Source organism: Erpetoichthys calabaricus, chromosome 9 (assembly GCF_900747795.2).
Source record: "Erpetoichthys calabaricus chromosome 9, fErpCal1.3, whole genome shotgun sequence".
NCBI lineage: Eukaryota > Metazoa > Chordata > Cladistia > Polypteriformes > Polypteridae > Erpetoichthys > Erpetoichthys calabaricus.
The window spans coordinates 66989952-67015310 of NC_041402.2; the positions used below are offsets into that span (position 1 = coordinate 66989952).

The 25359-nt window shown below is 41.6% G+C and overlaps 1 protein-coding gene across 1 annotated transcript in view; it reads left to right on the forward strand.

The window, feature by feature from the left end:
• znf507 (zinc finger protein 507) overlaps positions 1–25359 on the forward strand; it is a 49765-nt gene that overhangs the window by 21615 nt on the left and 2791 nt on the right. The window contains exons 4-6 of the mRNA XM_028809676.2: positions 15330–15441; positions 15538–15642; positions 17580–17714. Of these exons, the coding sequence (XP_028665509.2) occupies positions 15330–15441; positions 15538–15642; positions 17580–17714 (352 nt within the window). The remainder of the gene's footprint in view (positions 1–15329; positions 15442–15537; positions 15643–17579; positions 17715–25359) is intronic.

Here is a 25359-nt window from a genome sequence, read left to right on the forward strand (position 1 = left end):
ACAAACATTTGTCTCTTTTTCAAAAGTTTAAACTGTTCTCAATGACAAGACAGAGATGACAGTTCCATCTCACAATTAAAAGAATGCAAACATATCTTCCTTTTCAAAGGAGTGCGCGTCAGGAGAGAGAACAAAGCAAGCAGTCAAAAATCAATAGGGCTGTTTGGCTTTTAAGTATGCGAAGCACTGTGCAGCATGTCGCTTCAGGAAGCATCTGCACACAGAAGGTAGCAACGTGAAGATAATCTTTCAGCATTTTTAGACGAGCGTCCCTATCGTCTAGGTGTGCGAACAGCCCCCCTGCTCACACCCTCTTACGTCCGCGCAAGAGAGAGAGAGAGAGAGAGAGAGAGAAAGTAAGTTGGGTAGCTTCTCAGCCATCTGCCAATAGCGTCCCTTGTATGAAATCAACTGGGCAAACCAACTGAGGAAGCATGTACCAGAAATTAAAAGACCCATTGTCCGCAGAAACCCGCGAAGCAGCGAAAAATCCGCGATATATATTTAAATATGCTTACATATAAAATCCGCGATGGAGTGAAGCCGCGAAAGGCGAAGCGCGATATAGCGAGGGATCACTGTAATTCAGAATTAAGTTCTATGAAAGCAGCTGGCCAATGTCTTGAGAGATTGTCATGCGAGACAGGCTTACTATGCATACCCAGACTTTCCCTGAACACCAAAGGGCTTAAAGGGAATGCACTACCTGCTGCTAAGAACACACATTATGGAGGAATAATAGAAAGTGGCCATGATAACCGAAGGGTTTTGTTCTCTGTAGTTAATAAACTACTTCAGCCTTCATCTAGCCCAATTATCTCTTATTCTAAAACCTGTGAAAAATTTTTTTCCATAATAAAAATCAAAGTAATTTAACTAATATATAATGGATGATGGATTTCTTTCCCTGTCTTCTCACTCCATCCAGCCACTTTTCTAAATTTTCACCAGTCACATCTGCATTTGTTAATGACCTGCTTTGTAAGATGAGGCTGACTACTTGTGTACAGGACCCCATCCCCACCCACCACACTTCTTAAATCCTGCCTTCATGCCATAATCCTGTTACAACAATAATAAATACATCCCTTGACACTAGCTTTGTACCAGTCACTTTTAAAATTGCTTCTGTAACCTTAATATTAAAGTCTGGTCTTGATGTTGACAATCTTAACAATTTTTGGCCTATCTCTCGCTTACCTTTTCTGTCAAAGTTCTTGAGTGTATTGTAGCCTCCCAACTGCCCAATTACTTCTAATAATTTGATGGAACCCTTTCAGTCTGGTTTCAGAGCACAGCACAACTGTGAAACTTCTGTTTTGAGTGACTAATGATTTCTTATGGCAGCAGTCTCTGGACAAACGAGTATATTAATTTTGCTAGACCTCCATGCTGCAATTGATACTGTCAGACAAGATTTTTTACTATCCAGAATGGAAAACATTCTGGGTATCTCTGGCGCTACCCTTCAGTGGTTTGTCCTGTCTGACTGACGGGCAAGAGTTTGTTAGTCTTGGCAACAGCAGATCTAGCTCAGCACCGGTCACACAAGCAGTCCCTCAAGGCTCTGTCCTCGGCCCTCTCCTCTTCTGTATTTGTATGCTTCCCCTTGGCCATATTATTCGTAGCTTTGGACGTGGTTATTTTTTTGCAGGTGATGCTCAACTCTATTTCAATGTTGAAGCAGTGAAAAGTAAAGAAAAATGACACCTTTTATTGGCTAACTAAAAATATTACAATATGCAAGCTTTCGAGGCAACTCAGGCCCCTTCAGGCAAGATGTAGAAGGGGCCTGAGTTGCCTCGAAAGCTTGCAAATTATCTTTTTAGTTAGCCAATAAAAGGTGTAATTTTTGCTTGAAGTTTTCACTACATTCATAATGGCTAACACGGTACAACACCCTAGTACTATCCATATTACTAACCGAGAATGCTAAACCGGATGATGGACGCAGGCACATCCGGCCATGGGCCGTAGCTGCAAAAAGACGTACTGCGCAGGCGCAAAAAGAGTCCGCGAGAGTCGGCTGAGGAGCCGAGAAAGGTGGACAAAAGAGGGCGAGAGAGGCGGATGAGGGGCCGCGAGAGGCGCAGGCGCAAAAAGAGTCCGCGAGAGTCGGAGAAAGGCGGAGAAAAGAGGGCGACAAAGGCGGATGAGGGGCCGCGAGTGGCGGACAAGACCACAGAAAAAAGGAGTGAGCACATACAAAAAGGAGAAATGAGGCGCAAAGTCAAATGCAGGAAAAGCACGAAACACATTGCACACGAAACTAGACCCGTAAAAAAAAAAAAAAAAAAAAAAAAAAAAAAAAAAGAGGCTCGCGGACAACAGCAAGGCACCCCCCCCCCCTACAGGCACCGTACGGGACACACACCAAGAGGGGGATTCAACAAGCCCATGGAACACAAAAAAAAACACAAAACCACCCCACAGACCCTACAAGCGAGGGACGGGACACACACAAAGAGGGGGATTCAACAAGACACAGGAACACAAAAAGAAAGAAGACGCTCGCGCAACAACAATCCCGAAACCACCCCCCCCCCCCCCCCCCCACATCCATAAGAAGTCACACCCAAAGCCACATATTCTAAAGTGAACATCCGCACCTTCACACTAGACAGCATAGGTGTCAGCATTGGTGGATCTCCTTACAATAAAGCACTATTAACTGTTCAACTGCAGAAAAGGAAACATATTAACAGTGACTGCGACCCTCCTTATTACTTATCCATATTTCGGATGCTGAGAAAGAAACAAGTCATGAATACACGGTCACGGGTACAAAACGAAGAGGAAAGGATAACAGGAACAAACACACGAACACGAAAGAAACAACAAAATAGACGGCTATGCAGCATAGGTGGATCTCATTACAATAAGGCACTATTAACCGTTCAACCGCAGAAAAGTCTCCATATTAACAGTGAGTGCAATACTCCTTATTACTTATCCATATTTCTAAAAGAAAAAATGTCTCGACTCCAAAAACGCAAAGCTCAACTAAAGCTTCTAACTAACGATGTACCTAAAAGTAAAAACTTTATGAACTGCGTTAGATCCTACAATAGTTCATTTGCTTTTAGTAAATATCAGGCCACCAAAAGGCAATGGCCCATACTGCTTTCCCATATGTGCACAAATACTGCATCGCATTGGAACAGTGCACCCTGAAACAAATCAACAACGCAAATATGCACAAATCTACATCCTGGATCCACATGACGCAAACTATCAATCAAAGTGCTGCATCGCAACAGGCACGGATTCAAAACGAAACACCTCCCGTCTCAGACATACGTTAACGGCAAGGAAGGCTACAACGGGCGTCTCACACAGCACAGGCAAATCGATTACAGCTCCAAAACAACACGTCCCAAATACTACATGTGCAACAACGCGCCTCTCAAACGGCACAAGCAAAACATACACCGGGAAAATTAATTCGGATTAATGAATGTCATTTGCAATCATTGTCATTCAGTTCACTTCCCTGAAGAAACAACTGGCAATACAAGTAATACATTTAGACGTTGTTGTCAAAAGGGTCAAATTAGACTGCCTTCTTTACATTCATATACTGAATATCTACAGAAGATTCTAACTGACGATGTACCTGAAAGTGAAATCTTTATCAACTGCATTAGATCCTACAAATCGGTATCCACTATGAACATTAACGGTGGCACTGCACGTGACATCCGTCTTCAAAAAATGTTGTTTATTGATGAATGTACAATGGCATGAAGTCACTTACTCAACACCATTCATAAACTTCTACAAACGTTTATGAATAATAATATTCGATTTGGAGGAAAGGTACTTTTATTAGGAGGAGATTTTAAACAGTGATTAGCTATTCTTCCAGATAACATGCACTCAGCTATTGTTCAGTGCACCTTAAAATACGCAGACAATTGGCATTGCTTTCAAAAGATAGTTAGTAAAACAGATACGATGTCCAGAACCAGATCATAACAATTGCTTATTACAACTGAGAGATGGTACACTCACCAATACAGATGGACTTCAGCCACATATTATTACAATTCCTCAAGCCTTTATCTGCGACGACTTAGTTACAGAGAGATTTGGAACAGCAATCTCATTAGACCAAATGCCCCTTTTAACACAACGCACTATATTATGTCCAAAAAATATTAATGTGGAAAACATAAATACCCAAGTCATTCCATTACTTCCTGGAGAGACACAACTCTTTCTAAGCTCTGACAAAGTTGACTCTGATCACGATAATGACCATCTTCATTGACCTTACAAGTTCTGACCTGGAATTACCTTTTACACTTAAACGGCGTGTACAAAGAAATTTTCCAATAAACCTTTACACTGTGCCACACACTTTATTGTTTGCTTTCTATTTGCATCATCTACACCGTCACACTATTCTATATCTCATTCATACATCACGCTCTTTGTCATTCCCAACACCAGGGGTTGGCGAGCGAAGCCCCCTAGTATGTTTATAAGCAAAACTTCATCAGAGCTTTCTCAGCTCACACCTTGCCTCAATGAAACTGAAATGTGGATAGAGCCTAACTCTTTAAAAATAAATTGCAACAAAACTGAACTCCTGCAAATTGGCTATAAAGTAGAACTTAAAAAAAATTAGCTCCTTTTCAATCATACTTGGCAGTGATCTCATGAGATCTTTCATCTAATGCAGGGAATCTTGGTGTCATTTTTTATTCCTCTTTCTTATTTCACACACACTAAGAAACTTTCTTACTTTCACCTTTTTAACATATCCTGTGTTCATTCATTCCTCTACTTTTGTAATACTGAGAAACTTGTCCATGCTTTTATCACATCCCCCATCAATTATTATAACTCCCTACTGGCAGGTGCAACTTCTAATTTTGTACCACCGCTCATGTGAATTCAAAACTCTGCTGCAAGAGTCCTTACATGAATGAGCAACAGTGAGCACATAATACCCATCCTACTTTGCCTTCACTGGCTTCCTGTGTCTTACAGGATTGAATTTAAAATTCTAATAATAACCTACAAAGCTTTAAATGGCCTTATACCAGAGAACGTCAGTGACATTCTCTATCACTATGCTCCTGTTTGCCCACTAAGGTCCTCTGATTCTGGCAATCTTGTTGTGCCCCACACTAACCTGCACTCTATGGGTGATAAGGCTTTCAGCTGTATAGCGCCCAGACTTTGGAATGACCTCCTGAAATTAATTAGATCATCTGATTCAATTCATTCTTTTAAAACCTACTGAAGACTCGGCTGTTGAGGAAGGTTTTTACCTTACCAAACATTCTGCTCCTTCATTCAGTTTACCTATCTGTCTAGAGCTCAGGCTTTCTTTCAGTAGTGCATTTATTATTTTACTCCTTTTTTCCCCCCTCAATCTTTATTCTATTTATTGCTTTGTATGTCCTGTTTTTATCTGTTCTTATGTTCTTGGAGAAAATATTTGTATCCAATGTTACATATACCCTGCTGTTCTTTCTGTGACTCTGAAGTGCCATTAGCATGGGAAAGGCACTATATAAATGAAAACTATTATTAGATTGCAGCATAAAGAGCGCAACAGGATTGGAGGCAGGAATGTCATGGACATTTAAAACAGGAAGATGTATATCAGAGGTTGCTTTTTCGTTTGTGTTATTTTGGTGGAGGGTACATTGGAGTCCTCCTAAGCAGCCTGGAAAGGTTAGGGGTTGCACATTAGGTCTGTCAAATTATACAAAAAACAGTAACGGTGCACTGCACGATAGTGCAATGAATACATTTGACTTGAACATTCGTAGTTTTCATACTTTCTCGGTACGTTTAGCATTTGTTTGCTCAGAGGTTGGTGCACTTGCTGCTTCCTGAGCAGCTCTTCTTTTCTCCACCCTAGCAGCCTGCTTCTTATTTCGTTGGCATCTTTTTACATTTAAAATGATTAAGTCAGTGTTTGTATTGCAATTCCTTAGTATATTTTCCTTCATTTTTCACATAAGCTGGCACTTAAGTGTTCAATCTGCCTCAAGAATGATTTAAGATATGAAGAGGTAGGGGAAGTGACGGCGAAGGTGGTAGGAATGAGAATGGTGCCCGTACGCATGCGCTGCCCTGCTGGCCGCTGCTGAGAGTTGATTCTACAATAAAATAAAAAGAGGAGTAAAAATCATCACCCCAAAAGCAGACAGTACAGGTCACATAGTATATGTGTACCAAATTTCAGGTCAATAGGTCAAATGGTTTGCAAGCTACAGGTGATTTAAAATCCTGGACAGACAAACGGACAGCCACGGTAGCATATTATATAAGATGAGTCTGAATACTCGTATTCAAAAATGTTCTTATTTTCAATATATTCGTTCACACATTGCTTAAAAGTTGTATGCACTGCTTCTTCGCTTCTCCTTTGTTTGTACTTAACATGCCTTTGTATGCTTCATTATTGATAATTTAAATTTCACGAGTGGAGTTACTGAATGGATCAAATCAAGTTCAGGTCAGGTTGGGGAGCATGCACTGGTACAGTGTGTTGCTGCACCCATCACACAATGAAACATCTCTAGATCCCAGTTGGCAACCCACTAGGCGTGGTCCAGTCCCACCCTCTCGAAATGACCATCGATCTGCCACAGCCAGGTGTTACATAGTGCCGTAACTGACACTCCCTCACAATGCAGGTAATGTGCCTCATTTGGGACTCTGTGAGCAACTGCTTGTTTGACACTGGATCGTTAGACAAAGTCAAGCTAGCAATTTCCAAGGATTTTCCAAAGAAACACAGTAACGAAGGAGTCCAGTCTTCATCTCAGGTCACTAGGTAGCGTCCATGTCTTGCAACCATAGCATATAGCAAAACAGGAAGCACCAGGACTCTAAAGACTTGGACCTTCGTCCTCTTGCAAAGATAATGAAAGTGCAATATGCCCTTTTCCAGCAACCTCATGATCCCCCCCCCGGTCTTTATGCAGGACATTCGCAAGCCCATACACTCGGACTCCTTACTCAGCCTTTCGAGAGCCCTGATCAGACCATCCATTGACTTTGTGACGATCACAGCATAATCAGCAAGTCCGGATCAGTCGCTGGACCCCACGATCCTGTCAAACACCCAGTCCATGCAAACATTGAACAGAGTGGTGCATTTTAATTAGCTCAAGTATTTATTCCTAACAATACATTTTATTTAGCAATCACTTTCATTAGCAAACATACAACCTTTAATACCCATTTCTTTAAGAGATTGTGTTAAGCCAGCAGCCTCTAAAAAAAGCAGGTGTTGGTTGAGGTAGCCAAGTATGCTTTCCATAAAAATGCTCTTTTAAATGGTGTTTTTAAAGCTGTTATAATAACAGGAGAACCAGAAATGTCAGTTATTTCCCATTATGTTTTAATGAGAATGGAAACCAGCTTTTATTTGTAATGATGAATGCAACAGCAAATCAGGGATTTCAGGGTTGAGTGAAATGGAAATCGGGAGCAAAATTATATTTTTAGGGCACTGTAGAAGTGTTTAAGATATGTTAATGTATGTGTTATCAAAAAAGATGACTGGTGTGGTAGAAAAATGTCTGTGTTATAAGAAACGATACAAACTAGTGATTAAAAATTGTAATCATGCTAGTCATGGAAGTGATCTGCAAAATATTTAAGTGTTGTAGCATAGCATGTCTGGAGTAACATGATGCCAAAATTAGTACAGGAAAAAATAAATGACCATTCTTTTACAATCAAATGTCAGTTTTTGCCTTCGAATAAGCATTTTTTTTTTTCTATTTCAAATTATATTCAAATGGTGACATTTTATCCGGCAGCACTAGTTCACATGTTCATAATTTTCCCCAAATTTGAGCTTGTGAAACTGAGGATAAATGCAGAGAGTTGGCCATCAGTTAAATTTTAATTTTTTAAATGTTTTTCCTGTTTGATGAATTTGCTTGTGTCCCCTCCCTAACCACTGTTTTATCTTCAAATTTCGATGTTTTTGTTATTACCTGTTTTGTAATGAAGAACCTTTTAAAAAACAAAACACCATTCTGTCTGTGTTTCTCTCACTCACCCTGATTTATCCTCCATATGACTGCTAGATGCCCCCGGTTAGATTGCTGTGAGGTATGTACGGGGCATCACACTATACAACATGTATAAAAATTCCCGCAAGACTTAAGGGCATTTTTTTTGTTTCATTTTCAGTATCTCTTTTGTTATACAGTATATAATAAGCATAATGAGTTACATAACAACATCATTTATTTATATAGCACATTTTCATACAAAAAGTAGCTCAAAGTGCTTTATATAATGAAGAAAAAGAAAAGACAAAATAAGAAATTAAAATAAGAGAACATTAGTTAACATAGAAAAGGAGTAAGGTCCGATGGCCAGGGTGGTCAGAAAAAACAAAAAAAAAACTCCAGATGGCTGGAGAAAAAAATTTAATCTGCAGAGGTTCCAGGCAACGAGACTGCCCAGTCCCCTCTGGGCATCCTACCTAACATTAATGAAATAGTCCTCTTTGTAGTTAGGGTTCTCACGGAGTCACTTGATGCTGATGGTCATACAGACATCTGGCTTTTAATCCATCCATCATTGTTGGAACATCACGGTGCTTTGAGTAGATGGTGGTGGCGCAAGCCGCCACCAAAAGAAAGGACACCGGGAAAGGAAACAGAAGAGAGAGTAGGGGTTAGTACAGAATTAGTACAGTACAGTAGTACATAACCAGCTGGAAGACCTATTAGTGACTTTTATGCAGACATATACAGTGAAATGGCTTTTGATTTGAGTTGAATTGTAGTGATAGTTTTATACCAATCACTGAAAACCCAAGAGGTATTCTACAATACATGGCTGCCACCTGTATTCAGCCAAACATTCTACTATGTGGCAAACTGTTTCCGAATAAATGCATTACTTAGGTATGTGGTCTGTCTTGAAAAGCACTTTCAAAGGAAATAACTGCACTTCTCCACTATCCAGACCTTGATTCAGGTTACAAAAAGCTTTGAGAGGTATAATAACAATTATTGACCACCATGGAAAAAAAGTTTAAGTTCCAATGATAGTAATAAGTTTAAAGGAGATATATTTGATTGCAGAATTCAAGGGCCTGCTGTGAATAACATAAAAATTAAATGTGATCTCCCTGTTGGATGAAATTGAACAACAATTTCTAGCTGATTCCATGGATCTTTTAACTTTTCACCTTTGTTGTAACCAAATAAAACTCTGGCGGAAAATTTCAGCTTTTATGGTAAAGAGAACCTTGAAAACCCAATGAAACACTTTCCTTCAAATGTGAGTGTGGAAGAAGCTACTGTAGGTCAGAATTTGTCTCGCTGAAGCATATCATGGTCTTCAGTGATTTATATGCTTAATTTGCATTGCAGCAATTTGCCAAGGTTGTACAGAGTGAGCATTGTTGTTTATGGAAAAGGTCCATCAAATTGCCATGATCATACCACTTTCAAGAATCTCTTCTGAATGTCGATTCAATACATGAAAAAGGATCTAAACAAAAATTTGTACATTAATTGAATAATGACAAACCTCACAAATATGATGCTGATCTCGGAGCTTGGGCCATACTTTAAAAAAGAAAAAAAAATTACCAATGTAGAGCAGTGGTTCTCAACCTGTGGCTGCAGGATTATTGATTCAACCAGTTTCTCAGTCAGTTATTGTTACCCTTAACTGATGTAATTGTTTGCAGTGGTGCTTGAATGTTGGTGAACCCTTCAGATTTTTCCATATTCTTTCATAAATGAGACCTAGAACATCGTCGGATTTATACACTTGTCCTAAAAGTAGGGGAAAAAAAACAATTGAACAAATGAAACAAAAATATCATACTTGGTCATTTATTTATTGAGGAAAATGATCCAATGTAACAAATCTGTGAATGGCAAAAGTATGTGAATCTTTAATTTTAGTATTTGGTGTGACCCCTTTTTTTTTTTTTTTTGCAGCAGTAACTGCAACTAAACATTTTCAGTAGGTCTTGATCAGTCCTGTACATAGGCTTGGAATTTTTGCCCATTCCTTCATACAGAATTGCCTTAACTCGGGGATTTTGCTGCATTTTCTCAAACTGCACACTTCAGGTCCTTCCACAACATTTCTATTGGGTTAAGGTCAGGACTTTGACTTGGCCATTCCAAAACCTTAATTGTATTCTTCTTCAGTCTTTGGTAGTACGACTTGTGTGTTTGGGGTCGTTGTCTTGCTGCATAACCCAGTTTTTCATGTGGTGTTGTCCATGGACAGATGTCCTTACATTTTCCTTTAGAATTCACTGGTATATTTCAGAATTCATTATCCCATCTGCAGTGACAAACTGCCTTGGCCCAGACACAGCAAAACTGGCCCAAAGCATGATAGTACCACCACCATGTTTCACAGATGGGCTGAGTTTCTCAAGCTGGAATGCAGTGTCTTTCTCCAAACATAACGCTTCTCATTTGAACTAAAAATAAAATTTTGGTCTTGTCTGTCCATATCATTACTCCAGTAGCTTTCAGGCTTGTCCACATGCTCTTCAGCAAACTGTAGACGAGAAGTGTTCTTTTGTTCAGTGTTCTTCTGATGGTGGACACATGAACGTTAACCAATGTGAGAGAGGATTTTAGTTGCTTAGATGTTATCCTTGGTTCTTTTCTGACCTCTCAGACAATGGCACACCTTGCCCTTGGAGTGATCTTTGTTGGTTATCCACTCCTGGGGAGAGTGACAATAGTCTTAAAACTTCCTCTATATTTGTACACACTGTCTAACTGTGGATTGGTGAAGTCCAAACTCTTTAGAGATGGTTTTGTAGCCTTTCCCAGCATGATGAGCATCAACAATTCTTTCTGAGGTCCTGATATTTTTCTCATTTGTTTACCTGGATTTTTCATATCTATTTTAGTACATGTGTGAAAATGTGATGTTTTTAAGTCCTGTTTATGCAGAAATATGAAAAATTCTTAAGGGTTCACTAACTTTAAGGCACCACTGTGGCTGTCCTTTTTTGCATGTAGAATTTTGTTTTTGTTTGTTTAATTTACTTTTTCTGTGGTGTTTGTTTTCTTTATTGTACTAGAGTACCGAAAAGTAATACAGAGCTGACACCAACACAAATGACTGTGAATGGAGGAGCTGCTTCATTGTTACACACTTGTGCTTATTAGTAAATAACTAGCAAGCCCGTGATTCTCAAAAGAATCGCAAATCCAAGAATGGCAATCACTTTCTGTTCCCTCCGATATTTGGAGGGATGAAATATCATGGAGGGTGGGTGCGTCTTGGGAAAGTTCATTTAATTAAATAAACATATTTGTACTAAACCGGTTTCTTTTTGGAGCTGTGACTCATCTGGTTCTGGTGTTTCAGAAGCGCGTTGTAGGCTTTTTTGTTTTTCTATGGCTGTGTCGTCAGCGAGAAGTCGTTTGCTGACGACAGTGGATTCGCGTGCTGAAGTGACCATGGCGGCGGATCCGGGCATGGAGGGCCACATTACTAAATGAACGTGGTATATGCAGTGGTGTGGGCGGTCGCGTTCGGGCGGCCGTACAACCTGGCGTGCACGCTTTACCCCAGGTTTAGTTCACAGATCGTAGCCATCGTAAAGTTTTCATTTAATTAAATAAACCTATTTGTACTAAAGCGGTTTCTTTGTGTGGGCGCCTTCGTTCATTGTTTTTATCCATACTGGCTCGTTTACAGGTCGTAGCCATACGGGCTCGTGTTTGTATTACTAATCATTGAGCTCCTTCCATTTGGAGCCGTGCCTCCTTTGCCTCTGCTGTGTCAGAAGCGCGTTGTGGGCGCGCTCGTTCATTTTGTTTATCCATACGGGCTTGTTTTGTATTTCTGTTGTTTGAGCTCTTTCATTGTGGAGCTGTGACGTCTTTGCTTCTGGTGTGTCTGAAGCACGTTGTAGGAGCCTCCGTGTATTGTTTTTATCCATGCGGTCTCGTCTTTGTTGTCCGGAGCCATGACTTCTTTGCGTGTGGTGTTTTTGAAGTGTGTTGTAGGAGCCTCCGTTTATTGTTTTTATCTATGTGGTCTCGTCTTTGTTGTTCATGCCACACATACTGCTGGCACAGTGGATTAGAGCAAGTTTAGTTTACAGGTTGTGTTGTTTGGGCGCCACCTACTGACTCTGGGAAGCCGCTGCGTTTGACACTGGGGCGCCGCGGCGCAGTGTGCATGCGCTTCGGTGCGTCCGCCGTGCATAAATTAAACTGTCGTTTAGTAATATAGATTGTCTAAATAAACAGAACAGTAAAATGTACAAAAATATTTAAAGGAAAAAAATAATTCTCTCCCATCTAACACACAGACTGCTTGTTAATGCTTCTTTCAGTAAAAATATAGAATAACTAGTTTCAGTTTTCTGATAGTAATAAAAATCATAGTAACTGGGAAACAATGGCTTGCTTAAGTGAAGTAGAAATCCATTTAAGAGAAGAAATGGCCTGGGGCAGGATTCTGAAATCAGAGGATACCCAGATGACTGAATGTGGGGAACCAATGGTCTACACTACTTTTTTCCATTTTTAAGCTTCCCTACCTGCATAAACACTAAAGTCTCTTCCACAGTGCCAGTATTGCAAAGTGCTAAGGTAAACACAATAAAGTGTTGAGTGAATTCCTTAAAATACTCTGTCAAAAGACTATCATGGTCAAATATCCAAACAGTATCCATAATTAATATTATATGCTTAATTCATGTGTCATATGTTTTGTTTATTATAAATGTCATCAATTTTTTTGAGTAGTGTAGCATACTTATGGAGTGTTAAATGCTAAAACCTAAACATATCACAGCAAATGTACTGTATCTGGTCTCTTATCCACAATCACTGACAATTACTTTCATATGTCTGATTTAACATTTAACTTTAGTGCTGTTAAAATCACGGTTACGAAGAGATTCCCCCACTCCATTGTTTTCACTGTTCTGCTGTCTTCATTCTCACTGGATGAAGTGTTGGAAGAGTCCATTTTAATTTGTGAGCTGTACTCTAATCCATCAGCTTTGTTTTTAAATGTCCTGGGGTGGGAATGGGACTTGAATTAATTTTAAACCATACTTTTATTTCTGATTCCTATATGCCCTGTGCTGCAAAAAAGCAGATATCTACTTCAGGCCATGTGCAAATACAGCCAGAGGTTCTTGACACAAATTTTAGTGAAATAAAGCTACAGCCAGGTAGGTACGTGAAAGGATGATGCATCATATAGTCATGTTGGTTAACCAGCAATGTAATGTAGTACATATTTTAATAAAGGCATCTTATAGATATGTTTCCCCAGACTGCATTAGTTATTTACAGTGAACATTAGATACAATACTGCTGTGGTTAAATATGTAAGTATATAAATATCACTTTTGTATTTAATTTTGTTTGTTCATTTGTTTAATTTTCTTTATTTTAAAGTACAATACAAGCCTTGGTGGATTATTTTGATTGTGTCTATCTTGCCTTGTATTTTAATTGAAAAGTAATCAGTCTGTTGTAGATTACATAAATCCTAATTTACTTTATTGCAATAATTTCTATAACCCTAAACATATTATCTGTCTCATGTTAACTGTTTATGGCTACAGTATATGGTGCACACCATTGGAAAATCCTCAAATTGTCCTTGAACAGAGTGACTGTTCTGGGCCAAGGGTGCACATGCTTCCCTGCTCATCACAGGTGGCAAAATGATGTCCTGGTACAGAGAATCCCAAGAACCATAAACAGACTTGGATTTCTAGACAAAAACCTGCAAATAAAAATATATAGGGTGAGCTAAAATGAAGTACCACTTTTCTCAAGGTTGTTGCGTGAGGTAGAGGCAGCCGGTTGGGTTGGGGGTCCTTTGATAGGCGATCCCTTGTAGTTTTCAGTTGGCAACATGCCTTGGTTTGGTGCGCACCATACTTTTGCTGTTGAAGTGTTCTTCAAAAACAACAAATCCATCATCACTACGCAACACGCCTTTCAAACATAATTCAGCATTCCTCCTAACGGTGATGTCCCAAATCAGAAAACAATTCTTCAATGGGTGGCTACATTTAGGCAGATGGGTATAACATTGAACAGAAATTCTCAAGGCCGTCCTCGGACTGTACAAACTCCTGAAAACATTCAAGCTATAAGAGCATCAATTTTGCAGTCTCCTAGACGTTCAGCGCGCAAACATGCTTCTGCCTTAGGCAGTTCCAACACGTCTTTGAGGAGGATATGGCATGAGTACCTTAATTTCCATCCATACAAAATTATGGTAGTGCAGGAACTCACTGGGAGCGCCATAGAGAGTTGTGCGTGAACATTCTGCAAACAGTCCATTGAGATGTCGTCATCATGTACAGCAACGAGGCACATTTCCGTTTGAGTGGTTGCATAAATAAGCAAAACTTTCGCCATTGTGGTGAAAACAACCCTCGTGAACTTTATCAGAGACCCCTGCACAGTGATCTTGTTAGTTTTTTATGCTGTTCCAGTATTTGGCATTGTAGGGCCTTACTTTTTTGAGGTGGGGGGAGCAATGGTCACCATCACTTCAGAGCGTTACATCGAAATACTAGAGAACTTTTTGCGGCCCCAATAGGAAGTAGTGGATGTGGTGGATGCCTGGTTTCAACAGGATGGAGCAACAACTTATACGGCGTGGAGATCCATGCAAGTTTTGTGGGGGATATTTCCGGGGAAGTTCATCTCCCTGTGCAGCGATGTCAGGTGGCCTTCATGTTTGCCTGATCTATGTGCGATTTCTTCTTGTGGGGCTATCTCAAGTTTAAGGTATACACACACCAATGTCAAAACCTTGAAGCCCTCAAGGATGCTGTTCGCCTCGAAATCGCTACTATTCCCCTTGAAATGGCCGAACGAGTCACATGAGCATTCAGAAGTTGTCTGAGTGTCGCTAATGATGGCCACAGTGGAAAAAAAAATCTTTTTTTTTTTTTTTTTTTTTTTTTATATACTTGTCGTAACAAAATTTATCTTGTAGCATTCTTGTACAATAAACATTTGAAATGTGGTACTTATTTTTGGCTCACCCTGTATATCCCTGTTTTTACACAATATGAAGGTAATATACTGTACTACTTTTATTGTTTCTGAAATTATTCTTTTCATCCTACTTATCTATTAAATGTACTGTAACATGTTTCCTTTCATACAACTGTTGGTTGTTATAGCAATTGGCAAAAGGTCACCAAAATATAGATGTTTAGTCTGAGGCTTTTAATCTGTTCTGTGGTCAGAATAATATTCAAACCTAAAATTGAGTGATAATTATTTATATCAGATGATATCGAATGATATGTTAACATTATTACTCAACTGTGCTCTTGTACTTTCTTTTAGAATTAGGCAGCACCCAGAAAGTATACAAATGTGACATTTGTGACTATACTAGCTCAACCTACGTTGGTGTTCGAAACCACAGAAGAATACACAGCTCTGATAAGCCTTATAGGTATGTGAATCCATATTTTACCAAAGTATTGCATGAAATTTTGGAAAGAAAATGTAAAATTTTGTCTTTTTTTTTTTTTTTTTTTTTTTAATATAGGTGCAGTAGTTGTGACTTTGCAACAACGAATATGAACAGTTTAAAAAGCCATATGAGGCGCCATCCTCAGGAGCTCCAGGCAGTGCAGCTAATAGAGCAATACAGGTTATTTCATTATTTTTATTGCCACTTCATAAACAGGAGCCTTGTTTTAATGATTTGGGATTAAATTGTATATTTGCTTTTGGTAGGGAAATCATAGAAGATTGTACATCTTTGCTCTTTGTTGAGCTCTGAAGACCCCATTAATAACATAAAATTTGGAACCACCAGAATGTTGCAGAGATTAGGAAAAGCTTTAAAATGATGACTGAAGAAAGCTCATTGAGATGGTTTTGGTCCTTTAGTAACCTCCTATAAGGACCTATTGATCGTTCTGGTTATAATGATTTGTAACTGCATTTTATGCATTTTGTTACAAGTATTGAGGGGAGTATGGATGACTTGCTTCTAAACCTGTATATGTTTTGCAAATGACACTTTTACTACTCTAGAAACATATGGAAAATATTATGGTCTGAGAATGTAGTACATATTGTCCTTGATTAAAAATGTTTGGTTGTGTTCCATATGCACCTATCAGTCCAAGTACTTTGTGTTTTCTTCTGACCAGCAAGGGCAGGGCCTTTTCTTTAAGGGAGAGTTGGTGGTGGTTCCAACCTTTATATATAAAGCCTTAACTTGATGTATCACACCTTCAAAATGTTATTAATTTGGGCCTTATTTAGGGAACATAGCTAATAACGGTATATTCTAAATGGGCTTTGATTTTTTTTGTTGTTGTTGTTTTAACGTATAGTGGTGGGTGTTTTTATTGTATTATATCTTTATTATGGATCACTTGGGTGTAGTTTAATTCCCCCTTTAGAAATTTAAATATTATATAATTATTAAAAAATATACAATTAAACCTTATGTATTATATTTACTATTTTTTCTTTGTATTCCACATTCTGATTCAACTTGTCTGTAGAGTATTAGGAAAACAGTTAAATGATTGTCAGCCAAGTATGTAAGTTTTACAGAGTTAAATACAGTGCACAGATTCCCTCCATTCAACTGCAAAATTTTATTTCTTTAGCATAGTTTTTGAGTAACTTCGATTGCATATAAAGGCCATATGTGGTCCCACCAGAGCATTGGTATTTAACTTTGTGGATTTACAGGCATAGATCATATTAGGAAATGATGGTGGAGAGTGTGTTGAGCAATTTGATATTTATATTACAGCTGTACGCAATTAGAATTCTACCCAAGGATATGTGGAACTTCAGTTTTTAGTGAAGGTTGTTCTTGTAAACTAAAGTAATTTTATGAAATTGTCCATAATAAAGTATAATACACTTGTTGCACCATAGAGCACTGCTTTACTCAAAGGCATTCTATGCAATGCATTTTGTTTTGAGGTGGTTGCTTACATCACACATCTGATCTCTTTAACTGAAACATTACAATAGTGGACAAGTTATAATTTATACACAGGATTATGTGAGGGTCACTTTGCCACATTCCAGAATTTTCTTTCATTTAAATGATGTCTTTTAGAAAATCATTTAATTATAAAGTATTAGATGAATTATATTTCCTGCTTACTCTTCCATTCATGTTATATTTATTTATTTGAACACTGGTAAAATGTTTTTTCTCAAAATTCATACCTGAGGAATTTCATCTTCTATACCAGATTAGTTGGTATATCACTCACTACCAAGTTGGTATAGAAGATATTTTTGCAGTATATGACTCCACTGTAAAATAACATTAGAAAGACTTTAAATACATTTAATGTATAAATAAATTAATATTTCAAACACTACCAAATAGTAACTTTCCTAGAATATGTATATTTAGAATGGTCTCTCGACCACCGCCAATGCCCCATCCGCGCATATAGAAGTACTCTCTTCTGGTGTTGGCCTTTCTTTATATTCTTTATATTTAGAAACAATAATTTATTATTTTATTTGCTCTGTCTTTTTTTAAATGTATGTGTTTAGCAAATGTTTAATTGATTTTTAAATTGACTTACTCTGTTGTTACAGATGCTCACTTTGTGGTTATGTTTGTAGTCATCCTCCATCTTTAAAGTCTCATATGTGGAAACATGCTGGTGATCAAAATTATAATTATGAGCAAGTCAACAGAGCCATTAATGATGCTATTTCACAAAGCAGTAGGTAAGTTTTTCTTTTCAAATCCTTTTTGAATGTGCATAGTTCATCTGGAAGTACATTTCTCTATTGTATACAGTAGAACCCCGATTACCTAAGGTAAAACATGGTTGCTTTGGATTAAAGATTACAGATATGAGTTTGCCAATGTATATGAATCAGTATCACTTTTAAGCCTGTTTTCATACCTTTTTAAACTTTGTTCCCCGCTTCTTTGCTGTAGTGTTCCACTCCGTACAGTCAAAGTTAAAAGTATGGTATTTATGTGCTTGGTTAAATATTCACAGCAAAGCTTTTATGAATTATAAGAAATGTAGTGTAATACACTTATAGATTCGCCTCAGGCAATGTGGAACCTTGATTAATCTGGATTCTACTTTAAATGTATATTATGGAGAGAGTTCTTTCTCTTTCTGCAAATTAAAATTTTGCATATGTTAAGGTAATATAGCTTGTTGTTGTTACTTGGCCTCAGATTAAAACTGTTAAGTATTATAATTTCAGGTTGAGCATCCATAATTCGAAAGACCTGGGACCAGAAATTTTGGATATTTTCAGATTTCAGGATGTTTACATATTCATAATGAGATCTTTGAGACACCATTGATCAAGTAGTTAAATACAGCCAAACCCGCTAAATAAGTCGTGTGAATAATCACTGAGCCATTGTTGTGTGATGACATGACAAACATAATTAAACCTTAAAAGTGACTCATTTAATGTATAGATGCATTTTATTTTTATTTTAAGTGAGTCAATGCTGTGTATTTGCACTGAAGAACTTTTTTGGTTTTTCTTCAGTTTATATTGGCTACCTGTACTTCTCAGGGATCTAGCTAACAGGTCAGGAATATCTCTGCCAACCTTTACTACATTGTCCACTATAATGGAAGTCATTAACCAACCAACAAACTACATTAAGTTTTCGTATGGTGTTGATATATACTGTATATGTAAAACATAAATTGTTTTTGCCAACATAAAAGGGCAATTTGCAGCAGTGTTCGGTTTTTCTGACTTAATCAGAGTAATTTACTGACCTCCTATTGTAATAACATCTTGCATGAATTAAGCTGCTTTTGTTAACTCCAAGCAGTGACATTCTCTTAATGTACAAGTCATCTGCAATTTTAAAGGTGCCACGCAGCACTTTTGATCTGCCCTGAAGGTGTTACTGTGTTGCTTCACAGAGGACAAAGCTTGTCAACTGCATTTTATTGCTTAGCGGAAGGGTAACCCTGTACTCCCCCAGGTCGTTGATCTTGTGTTGTTGCTTTGTGGCACTTTAAACTTCATGGAAGACTTTCCCCCTTGCCACCAACCACTCTGAAATAATAAATCGGTCTTTAACTCTTTTAGGGCGGATGTCGACTTTTGTCGACAGGAGTGCGAATGTCGACAAAAGTCGACATCCAGGGATAGAGGGCGACAATCAGCTGTTAATGGCGACAAAACTCACTGTCACGTCACAGGCATTCCCTCTCTGCTTGGAGGAATGTTAGACTCGTTGACTCAGCAACTGATCCTTAAGTGTGCGTGAGTTGCGATATGTAAACAAATAGAAACAAAGGCAAGATGGCATCAGCATCTCACGAGGGAGCAAAGCGAGTGCAGAAAAGAAAATACTCGGCAGATGACATTTTGCGCATATCGCGGAGTCGGACTCTGATTTTTCAGAGTCAGATTTCATTGACAGCGATCAGGAGATCAAGGAAGAGATTGAGGAGCCGGCATCAGCCGATCGGAGACCAGCCGATGCCGCCCCAGCTGCTCGGCTGGCAGCTGAGCGCATTCACGCTGCCAGTGCACCTACGGCAAGGTTCGCATGGGAGGAACACCCAGAAATTGATCCATGGGAGCCGAACTGGCTACCGGACTTCACAAGAAGGCACGGCTTGCTGCTGGAAACAACGGATTACAAACCGCTGAACTATTTCAATCTGTTTTTTCCTGAGGCAGTTTTTCAGCTGATATCTGACGAGACAAACAGGTATGCAGAGCAATTTTTTGAATCACGGGATGCGCTTGCTCCGCATTCTCGTTTTTCGAAGTGGAAACCCACAACAAAAGACGAGATGAAGGGCTTTGTGGCATTGCAGATAGAGATGGGACTGGACTGGCGATATAATTTCAGGGAGCATTGGTCCAAACGTACTTTGTCACCTGGTGGCTTTGGACAGGTTATGCCGCGTGATAGGTACATGCTGCTGCAAAGCTTCATTCACTTTTGTGATAACCAGAAGCAAATCCCAAGGGGTGAGCCAGGCTATAACCCCATGTGTAAAGTGCAGCCCCTGCTTGACATAGTGGAGCCAACATGTAAACAATTTTATCAGCCTGGCCATGATTTGTCTCTGGATGAATCAATGATAAAATATAAGGGACGGCTTTTTTTCCGACATTATATGTCAGACAAGCCCACCAAGTATGGCATAAAGGATTTTCTACTGGCAGAAGCAAACACTGGTTTCTGCCTGAAAGTAATTACTTATACTGGAAAGCATTCTTTTTCAAAGAGAGAACTGTCCTTTGACAAGTCAGGTTGTGCTGGAGCTGCTTCAGGGCTATGAACATTTGGGACATGTTGTGTACATGGACAATTTTTATACATCACCCGAATTGTTCATGGAGCTACAGAGCAGGGTAATTGGAGCTTGTGGCACAGTGAGGGTGAACAGGAGACACATGCCTTTACAGTTGAAGCCAGTCAGGCTGAAGATGAAAAGAGGTGACAATCCTGTTTTCATGCGGGCGGATAACTTGGTGGCATTGGCATGGCACACCAACAATTTATGTGAGAAAATAATTCGTTCAAAGGGAAAGAAACCCAGAAGGAAGGAAGCTGGACAAGCCCGTTGCACTTGAGGAATACAATTGTAAGATGGCTGGAGGTGATCGACTGGATCAGATGCTGGGGTCATATGCTTACAGCCATAAGTCCACCAAGTGGTACCACACTGTGTACCATCGCATGCGTGAGATTGCACTCACAAATGGATATCTACTATTCAAGCAGGCAAACAGTGACCGCACTATGACTGCGGCAGATTTCCGCAAGAAGGTGGTTGACAACTTGCTGGCAGAATATGTTGGAGTGCCTTTGGCAAAGCGAGGAAGGCCAGCACAAAGAGCAGTGCCAGACAGGCTGACTGAGTGCCACTTTCCTGCAACTTATGAGGACAAAAAGTACAAGCCTGACTGTGTTGTGTGCAGCAACAGACAATTGAAAAAGAGGCACCAGTGCAACACGTATTGTAAGCAGTGCAACGTGGCAATGCATGCAATTGGCTGCTTTGAGCGTTATCATACTTTGCAGGACTTTGCTTTGTAACATGTACAGTATGTGAAATCATAATATGTGAAATTATATAGTATGCAGGCTCATACAAAATGCAAAACAGTTATATTAGTCAAAAATAAATATTTTTTGTTGATTTGATACGTTAAACAATTGTTTTCTGTTCTTTTTTTTAAAAAAGTTTTTGGAAACATATTTAGCCCTGGGAGAAAAACAAACAAAAAAAAATTGGAGCCAGGAGGTGGGGCTCGATGGCGAGCGCCTGGTGGCCGGGCCTGCACCCATGGGGCTCGGCCGGGCACAGCCCGAAGAGGCAACGTGGGTCCCCCTTCCCATGGGCTCACCACCTATGGGAGGGGCCAAGGAGGTCGGGTGCAGTGTGAGTTGGGTGGTGGCCGAAGGCGGGGACCTTGGCGGTCCGATCCTCGGCTACAGAAGCTGGCTCTTGGGACGTGGAATGTCACCTCTCTGAAGGGGAAGGAGCCTGAGCTTGTGCGCGAGGTTGAGAAGTTCCGGCTAGATATAGTCGGGCTCACCTCGACGCACAGCTTGGACTCTGGAACCAATCTCCTTGAGAGGGGCTGGACTCTGTACCACTCTGGAGTTGCCCGCGGTGAGAGGCGCCGAGCTGGTGTGGGCATACTTATTGCCCCCCGACTTGGAGCCTGTACATTGGGGTTTACCCCAGTGAACGAGAGGGTAGCCTCCCTCCGCCTTTGGGTGGGGGGACGGGTCCTAACTGTTGTTTGTGTGTATGCACCAAACAGCAGTTCGGAGTACCCACCCTTTTTGGAGTCGCTAGAGGGCATACCTTCTGGGGACTCCCTCGTACTGCTGGGAGACTTCAATGCTCACGTGGGCAATGACAGTGAGACCTGGAAGGGCGTGATTGGGAGGAATGACCCCCCCGATCTGAACCCGAGCGGTGTTGTTGTTGGACTTCTGTGCTCGTCACGGATTGTCCACAACAAACACCATGTTCAAGCATAGGGGTGTTCATATGTGCACTTGGCACCAGGACACCCTAGGCCTCAGTTCGATGATCGACTTTGTGGTCGTGTCGTCGGACTTGCGGCCACATGTCTTGGACACTCGGGTGAAGAGAGGGGTGGAGCTGTCAACTGATCACCACCTGGTGGTGAGTTGGCTCCGATGGTGGGGGAGGATGCCGGTCAGGCCTGGTAGGCCCAAACGTGTTGTGAGGGTCTGCTGGGAACGTCTGGCAGAGCCCCCTGTCAGAAGTACCTTCAACTCCCACCTCCGGCAGAATTTCGACCATGTCCCGAGGGAGGTGGGGGACATTGAGTCCGAATGGGCAATGTTCCGTGCCTCTATTGTTGAGGCGGCTGACCGGAGCTGTGGCCGTAAGGTGGTCGGTGCCTGTCGTGGCGGCAATCCCTGAACCCGTTGGTGGACACCGGCGGTGAGGGATGCCGTCAAGCTGAAGTAGGAGTCCTACCGGTCCCTTTTGTCCTGCGGGACTCTGGAGGCAGCTGATAGGTACCGGCAGGCCAAGCGGAATGCGGCTTCGGTGGTTGCTGAGGCAAAAACTCTGGCATGGGAGGAGTTTGGGGAGGCCATGGAAAACGACTTTCGGATGGCTTCGAGGAGATTCTGGTCCACCGTCCGGCGTCTCAGAAGGGGGGAGCAGTGCAGTGTCAACACTGTGTATGGTGGGGATGGTGCGCTGCTGACCTCGACTCGGGACATTGTGGGTCGGTGGGGGGAGTACTTCGAAGACCTCCTCAATCCCACTAACATGCCTTCCAATGAGGAAGCAGAGCCTGGGGACTCGGAGGTGGGCTCCCCCATCTCTGGGACTGAGGTCACCGAGGTGGTCAAAAAACTCCTTGGTGGCAGGACCCCGGGGGTGGATGAGATACTCCCGGAGTTCCTCAAGGCTCTGGATGTTGTAGGGTTGTCTTAGTTGACACGTCTCTGCAACATCGCATGGACATCAGGGACAGTGCCTCTGGATTGGCAGACCGGGGTGGTGGTCCCGCTCTTTAAGAAGGGGGACCGGAGGGTGTGTTCCAACTACAGAGGAATAGCACTCCTCAGCCTCCCTGGAAAAGTCTATTCTGGGGTTCTGGAGAGGAGGGTCCGTCGGATAGTCGAACCTCGGATTCAGGAGGAACAGTGTGGTTTTCGTCCTGGTCGTGGAACAGTGGACCAGCTCTACACCCTTAGCAGGGTCCTGGAGAGTGCATGGGAGTTCGCCCAACCAGTCTACATGTGTTTTGTGGACTTGGAAAAGGCGTTCGACCGTGTCCCTCGGGGAATCCTGTGGGGGGTACTCCGAGAGTATGGGGTACCGGACCCCCTGATAAGAGCTGTACGGTCCCTGTACGATCGGTGTCAGAGCTTGGTCCGCATTGCCGGCAGTAAGTCGAACCCGTTTCCAGTGAGAGTTGGACTCCGCCAGGGCTGCCCTTTGTCACCAATTCTATTCATAACTTTTATGGACAGAATTTCTAGGCGCAGCCAGGGTGTTGAGGGGGTCCGGCTTGGTGGACTCAGGATTGGGTCACTGCTTTTTGCAGATGATGTTGTCCTGTTTGCTTCATCAGGACGTGATCTTCAGCTCTCTCTGGATCGGTTCGCAGTGGAGTGTGAAGCGGCTGGGATGGGAATCAGCACCTCCAAATCCGAGACCATGGTCCTCAGCCGGAAAAGGGTGGAGTGCCCTCTCAGGGTTGGGAGCGAGATCCTGCCCCAAGTGGAGGAGTTCAAGTATCTCGGGGTCCTGTTCACGAGTGAGGGAAGAATAGAGCGTGAGATCGACAGGCGGATCGGTGCGGCGTCCGCAGTGATGCGGGCTCTGCATCGGTCTGTCGTGGTGAAAAAGGAGCTGAGCCGCAAGGCAAAGCTGTCAAATTTACCAGTCGATCTATGTTCCTACCCTCACCTATGGTCATGAGCTATGGGTAGTGTCCGAAAGAACGAGATCGCGAATACAAGCGGCTGAAATGAGTTTTCTCTGCAGGGTGTCTTGGCTCTCCCTTAAAGATAGGGTGAGAAGCTCAGTCATCCGGGAGGGGCTCAGAGTAGAGCCGCTGCTCCTCCGCATCGAGAGGAGTCAGATGAGGTGGCTCGGGCATCTGATCAGGATGCCTCCTGGATGCCTCCCTGGTGAGGTGTTCCGGGCACGTCCAACCGGGAGGATGCCCCGGGGAAGACCCAGGACACTCTGGATGGACTATGTCTCCCGGCTGGCCTGGGAACGCCTCGGGATTCTCCCGGAAGAGCTAGAAGAAGTGGCCGGGGAGATGGAAGTCTGGGCATCTCTGCTCAAGCTGCTGCCCCCGCGACCCGACCTCGGATAAGCGGAAGAGGATGGATGGATGGATAGAAACCATATGTTTATATGGTTATTTTTTTATTGTCATGCTTGGGTCACAGATTTGCGCAGAAACACTGGAGTTTGTAGAGAGACAGGAACTTTATTCAAACACTGCAAACAAACATTTGTCTGTTTTTCAAAAGTTTAAACTGTTCTCCATGACAAGACAGAGATGACAGTTCCGTCTCACAATTAAAAGAATGCAAACATATCTTCCTTTTCAAAGGAGTGCGCGTCAGGAGCAGAGAATGTCAGAGAGAGAAAAAAGCAAACAAAAATCAATAGGGCGGTTTGGCTTTTAAGTATGCGAAGCACCGCCATATAAAGCAATTGCAAGGAAGGCAGCCGCTCACACCCCCTCCGTCAGGAGCAGAGAATGTCAGAGAGAGAGAGACAGAGAAAAACAAACAATCAAAAATCAATACGTGCCCTTCGAGCTTTTAAGTATGCGAAGCACCGTGCGGGAAGCATGTCGCTTCACAAAGCAGCTGCACAGAAGGGAGCAATGTGAAGGTAATCTTTCAGCATTTTTAGATGAGCGTCCGTATCGTCTAGGGGTGCGAACAGCCCCCCTGCTCACACCCCCTCTGTCCGGAGCAGAGCAAAAGAGAGAGAGAGAAAAGTAAAAATCAAAAATCAATACGTGCTGTTTGATCTTTTAAGTATGCAAAGCACCGTGCAGGAAGCATATCGCTTGATAAAGCAGCCATATGTAAGCCCAGCAAAGAAGAGAGCAATGTGAAGGTAATCTTTCAGCGTTTTTTGAGGAGCGGCCGTATCCTCTAGGGGTGCGAAGAGCCCCCGTGCTCACAATATATTTGAGGAGTTTTATTTAATACGTAATACGCGTCTAGTTGGGTAGCTTCTCAGCCATCTGCCAATAGCGTCCCTTGTATGAAATCAACTGGGCAAACCAACTAAGGAAGCATGTCCCAGAAATTAAAAGACCCATTGTCCGCAGAAATCCGCAAACCAGCAAGAAATCCGCGATATATATTTAAATATGCTTA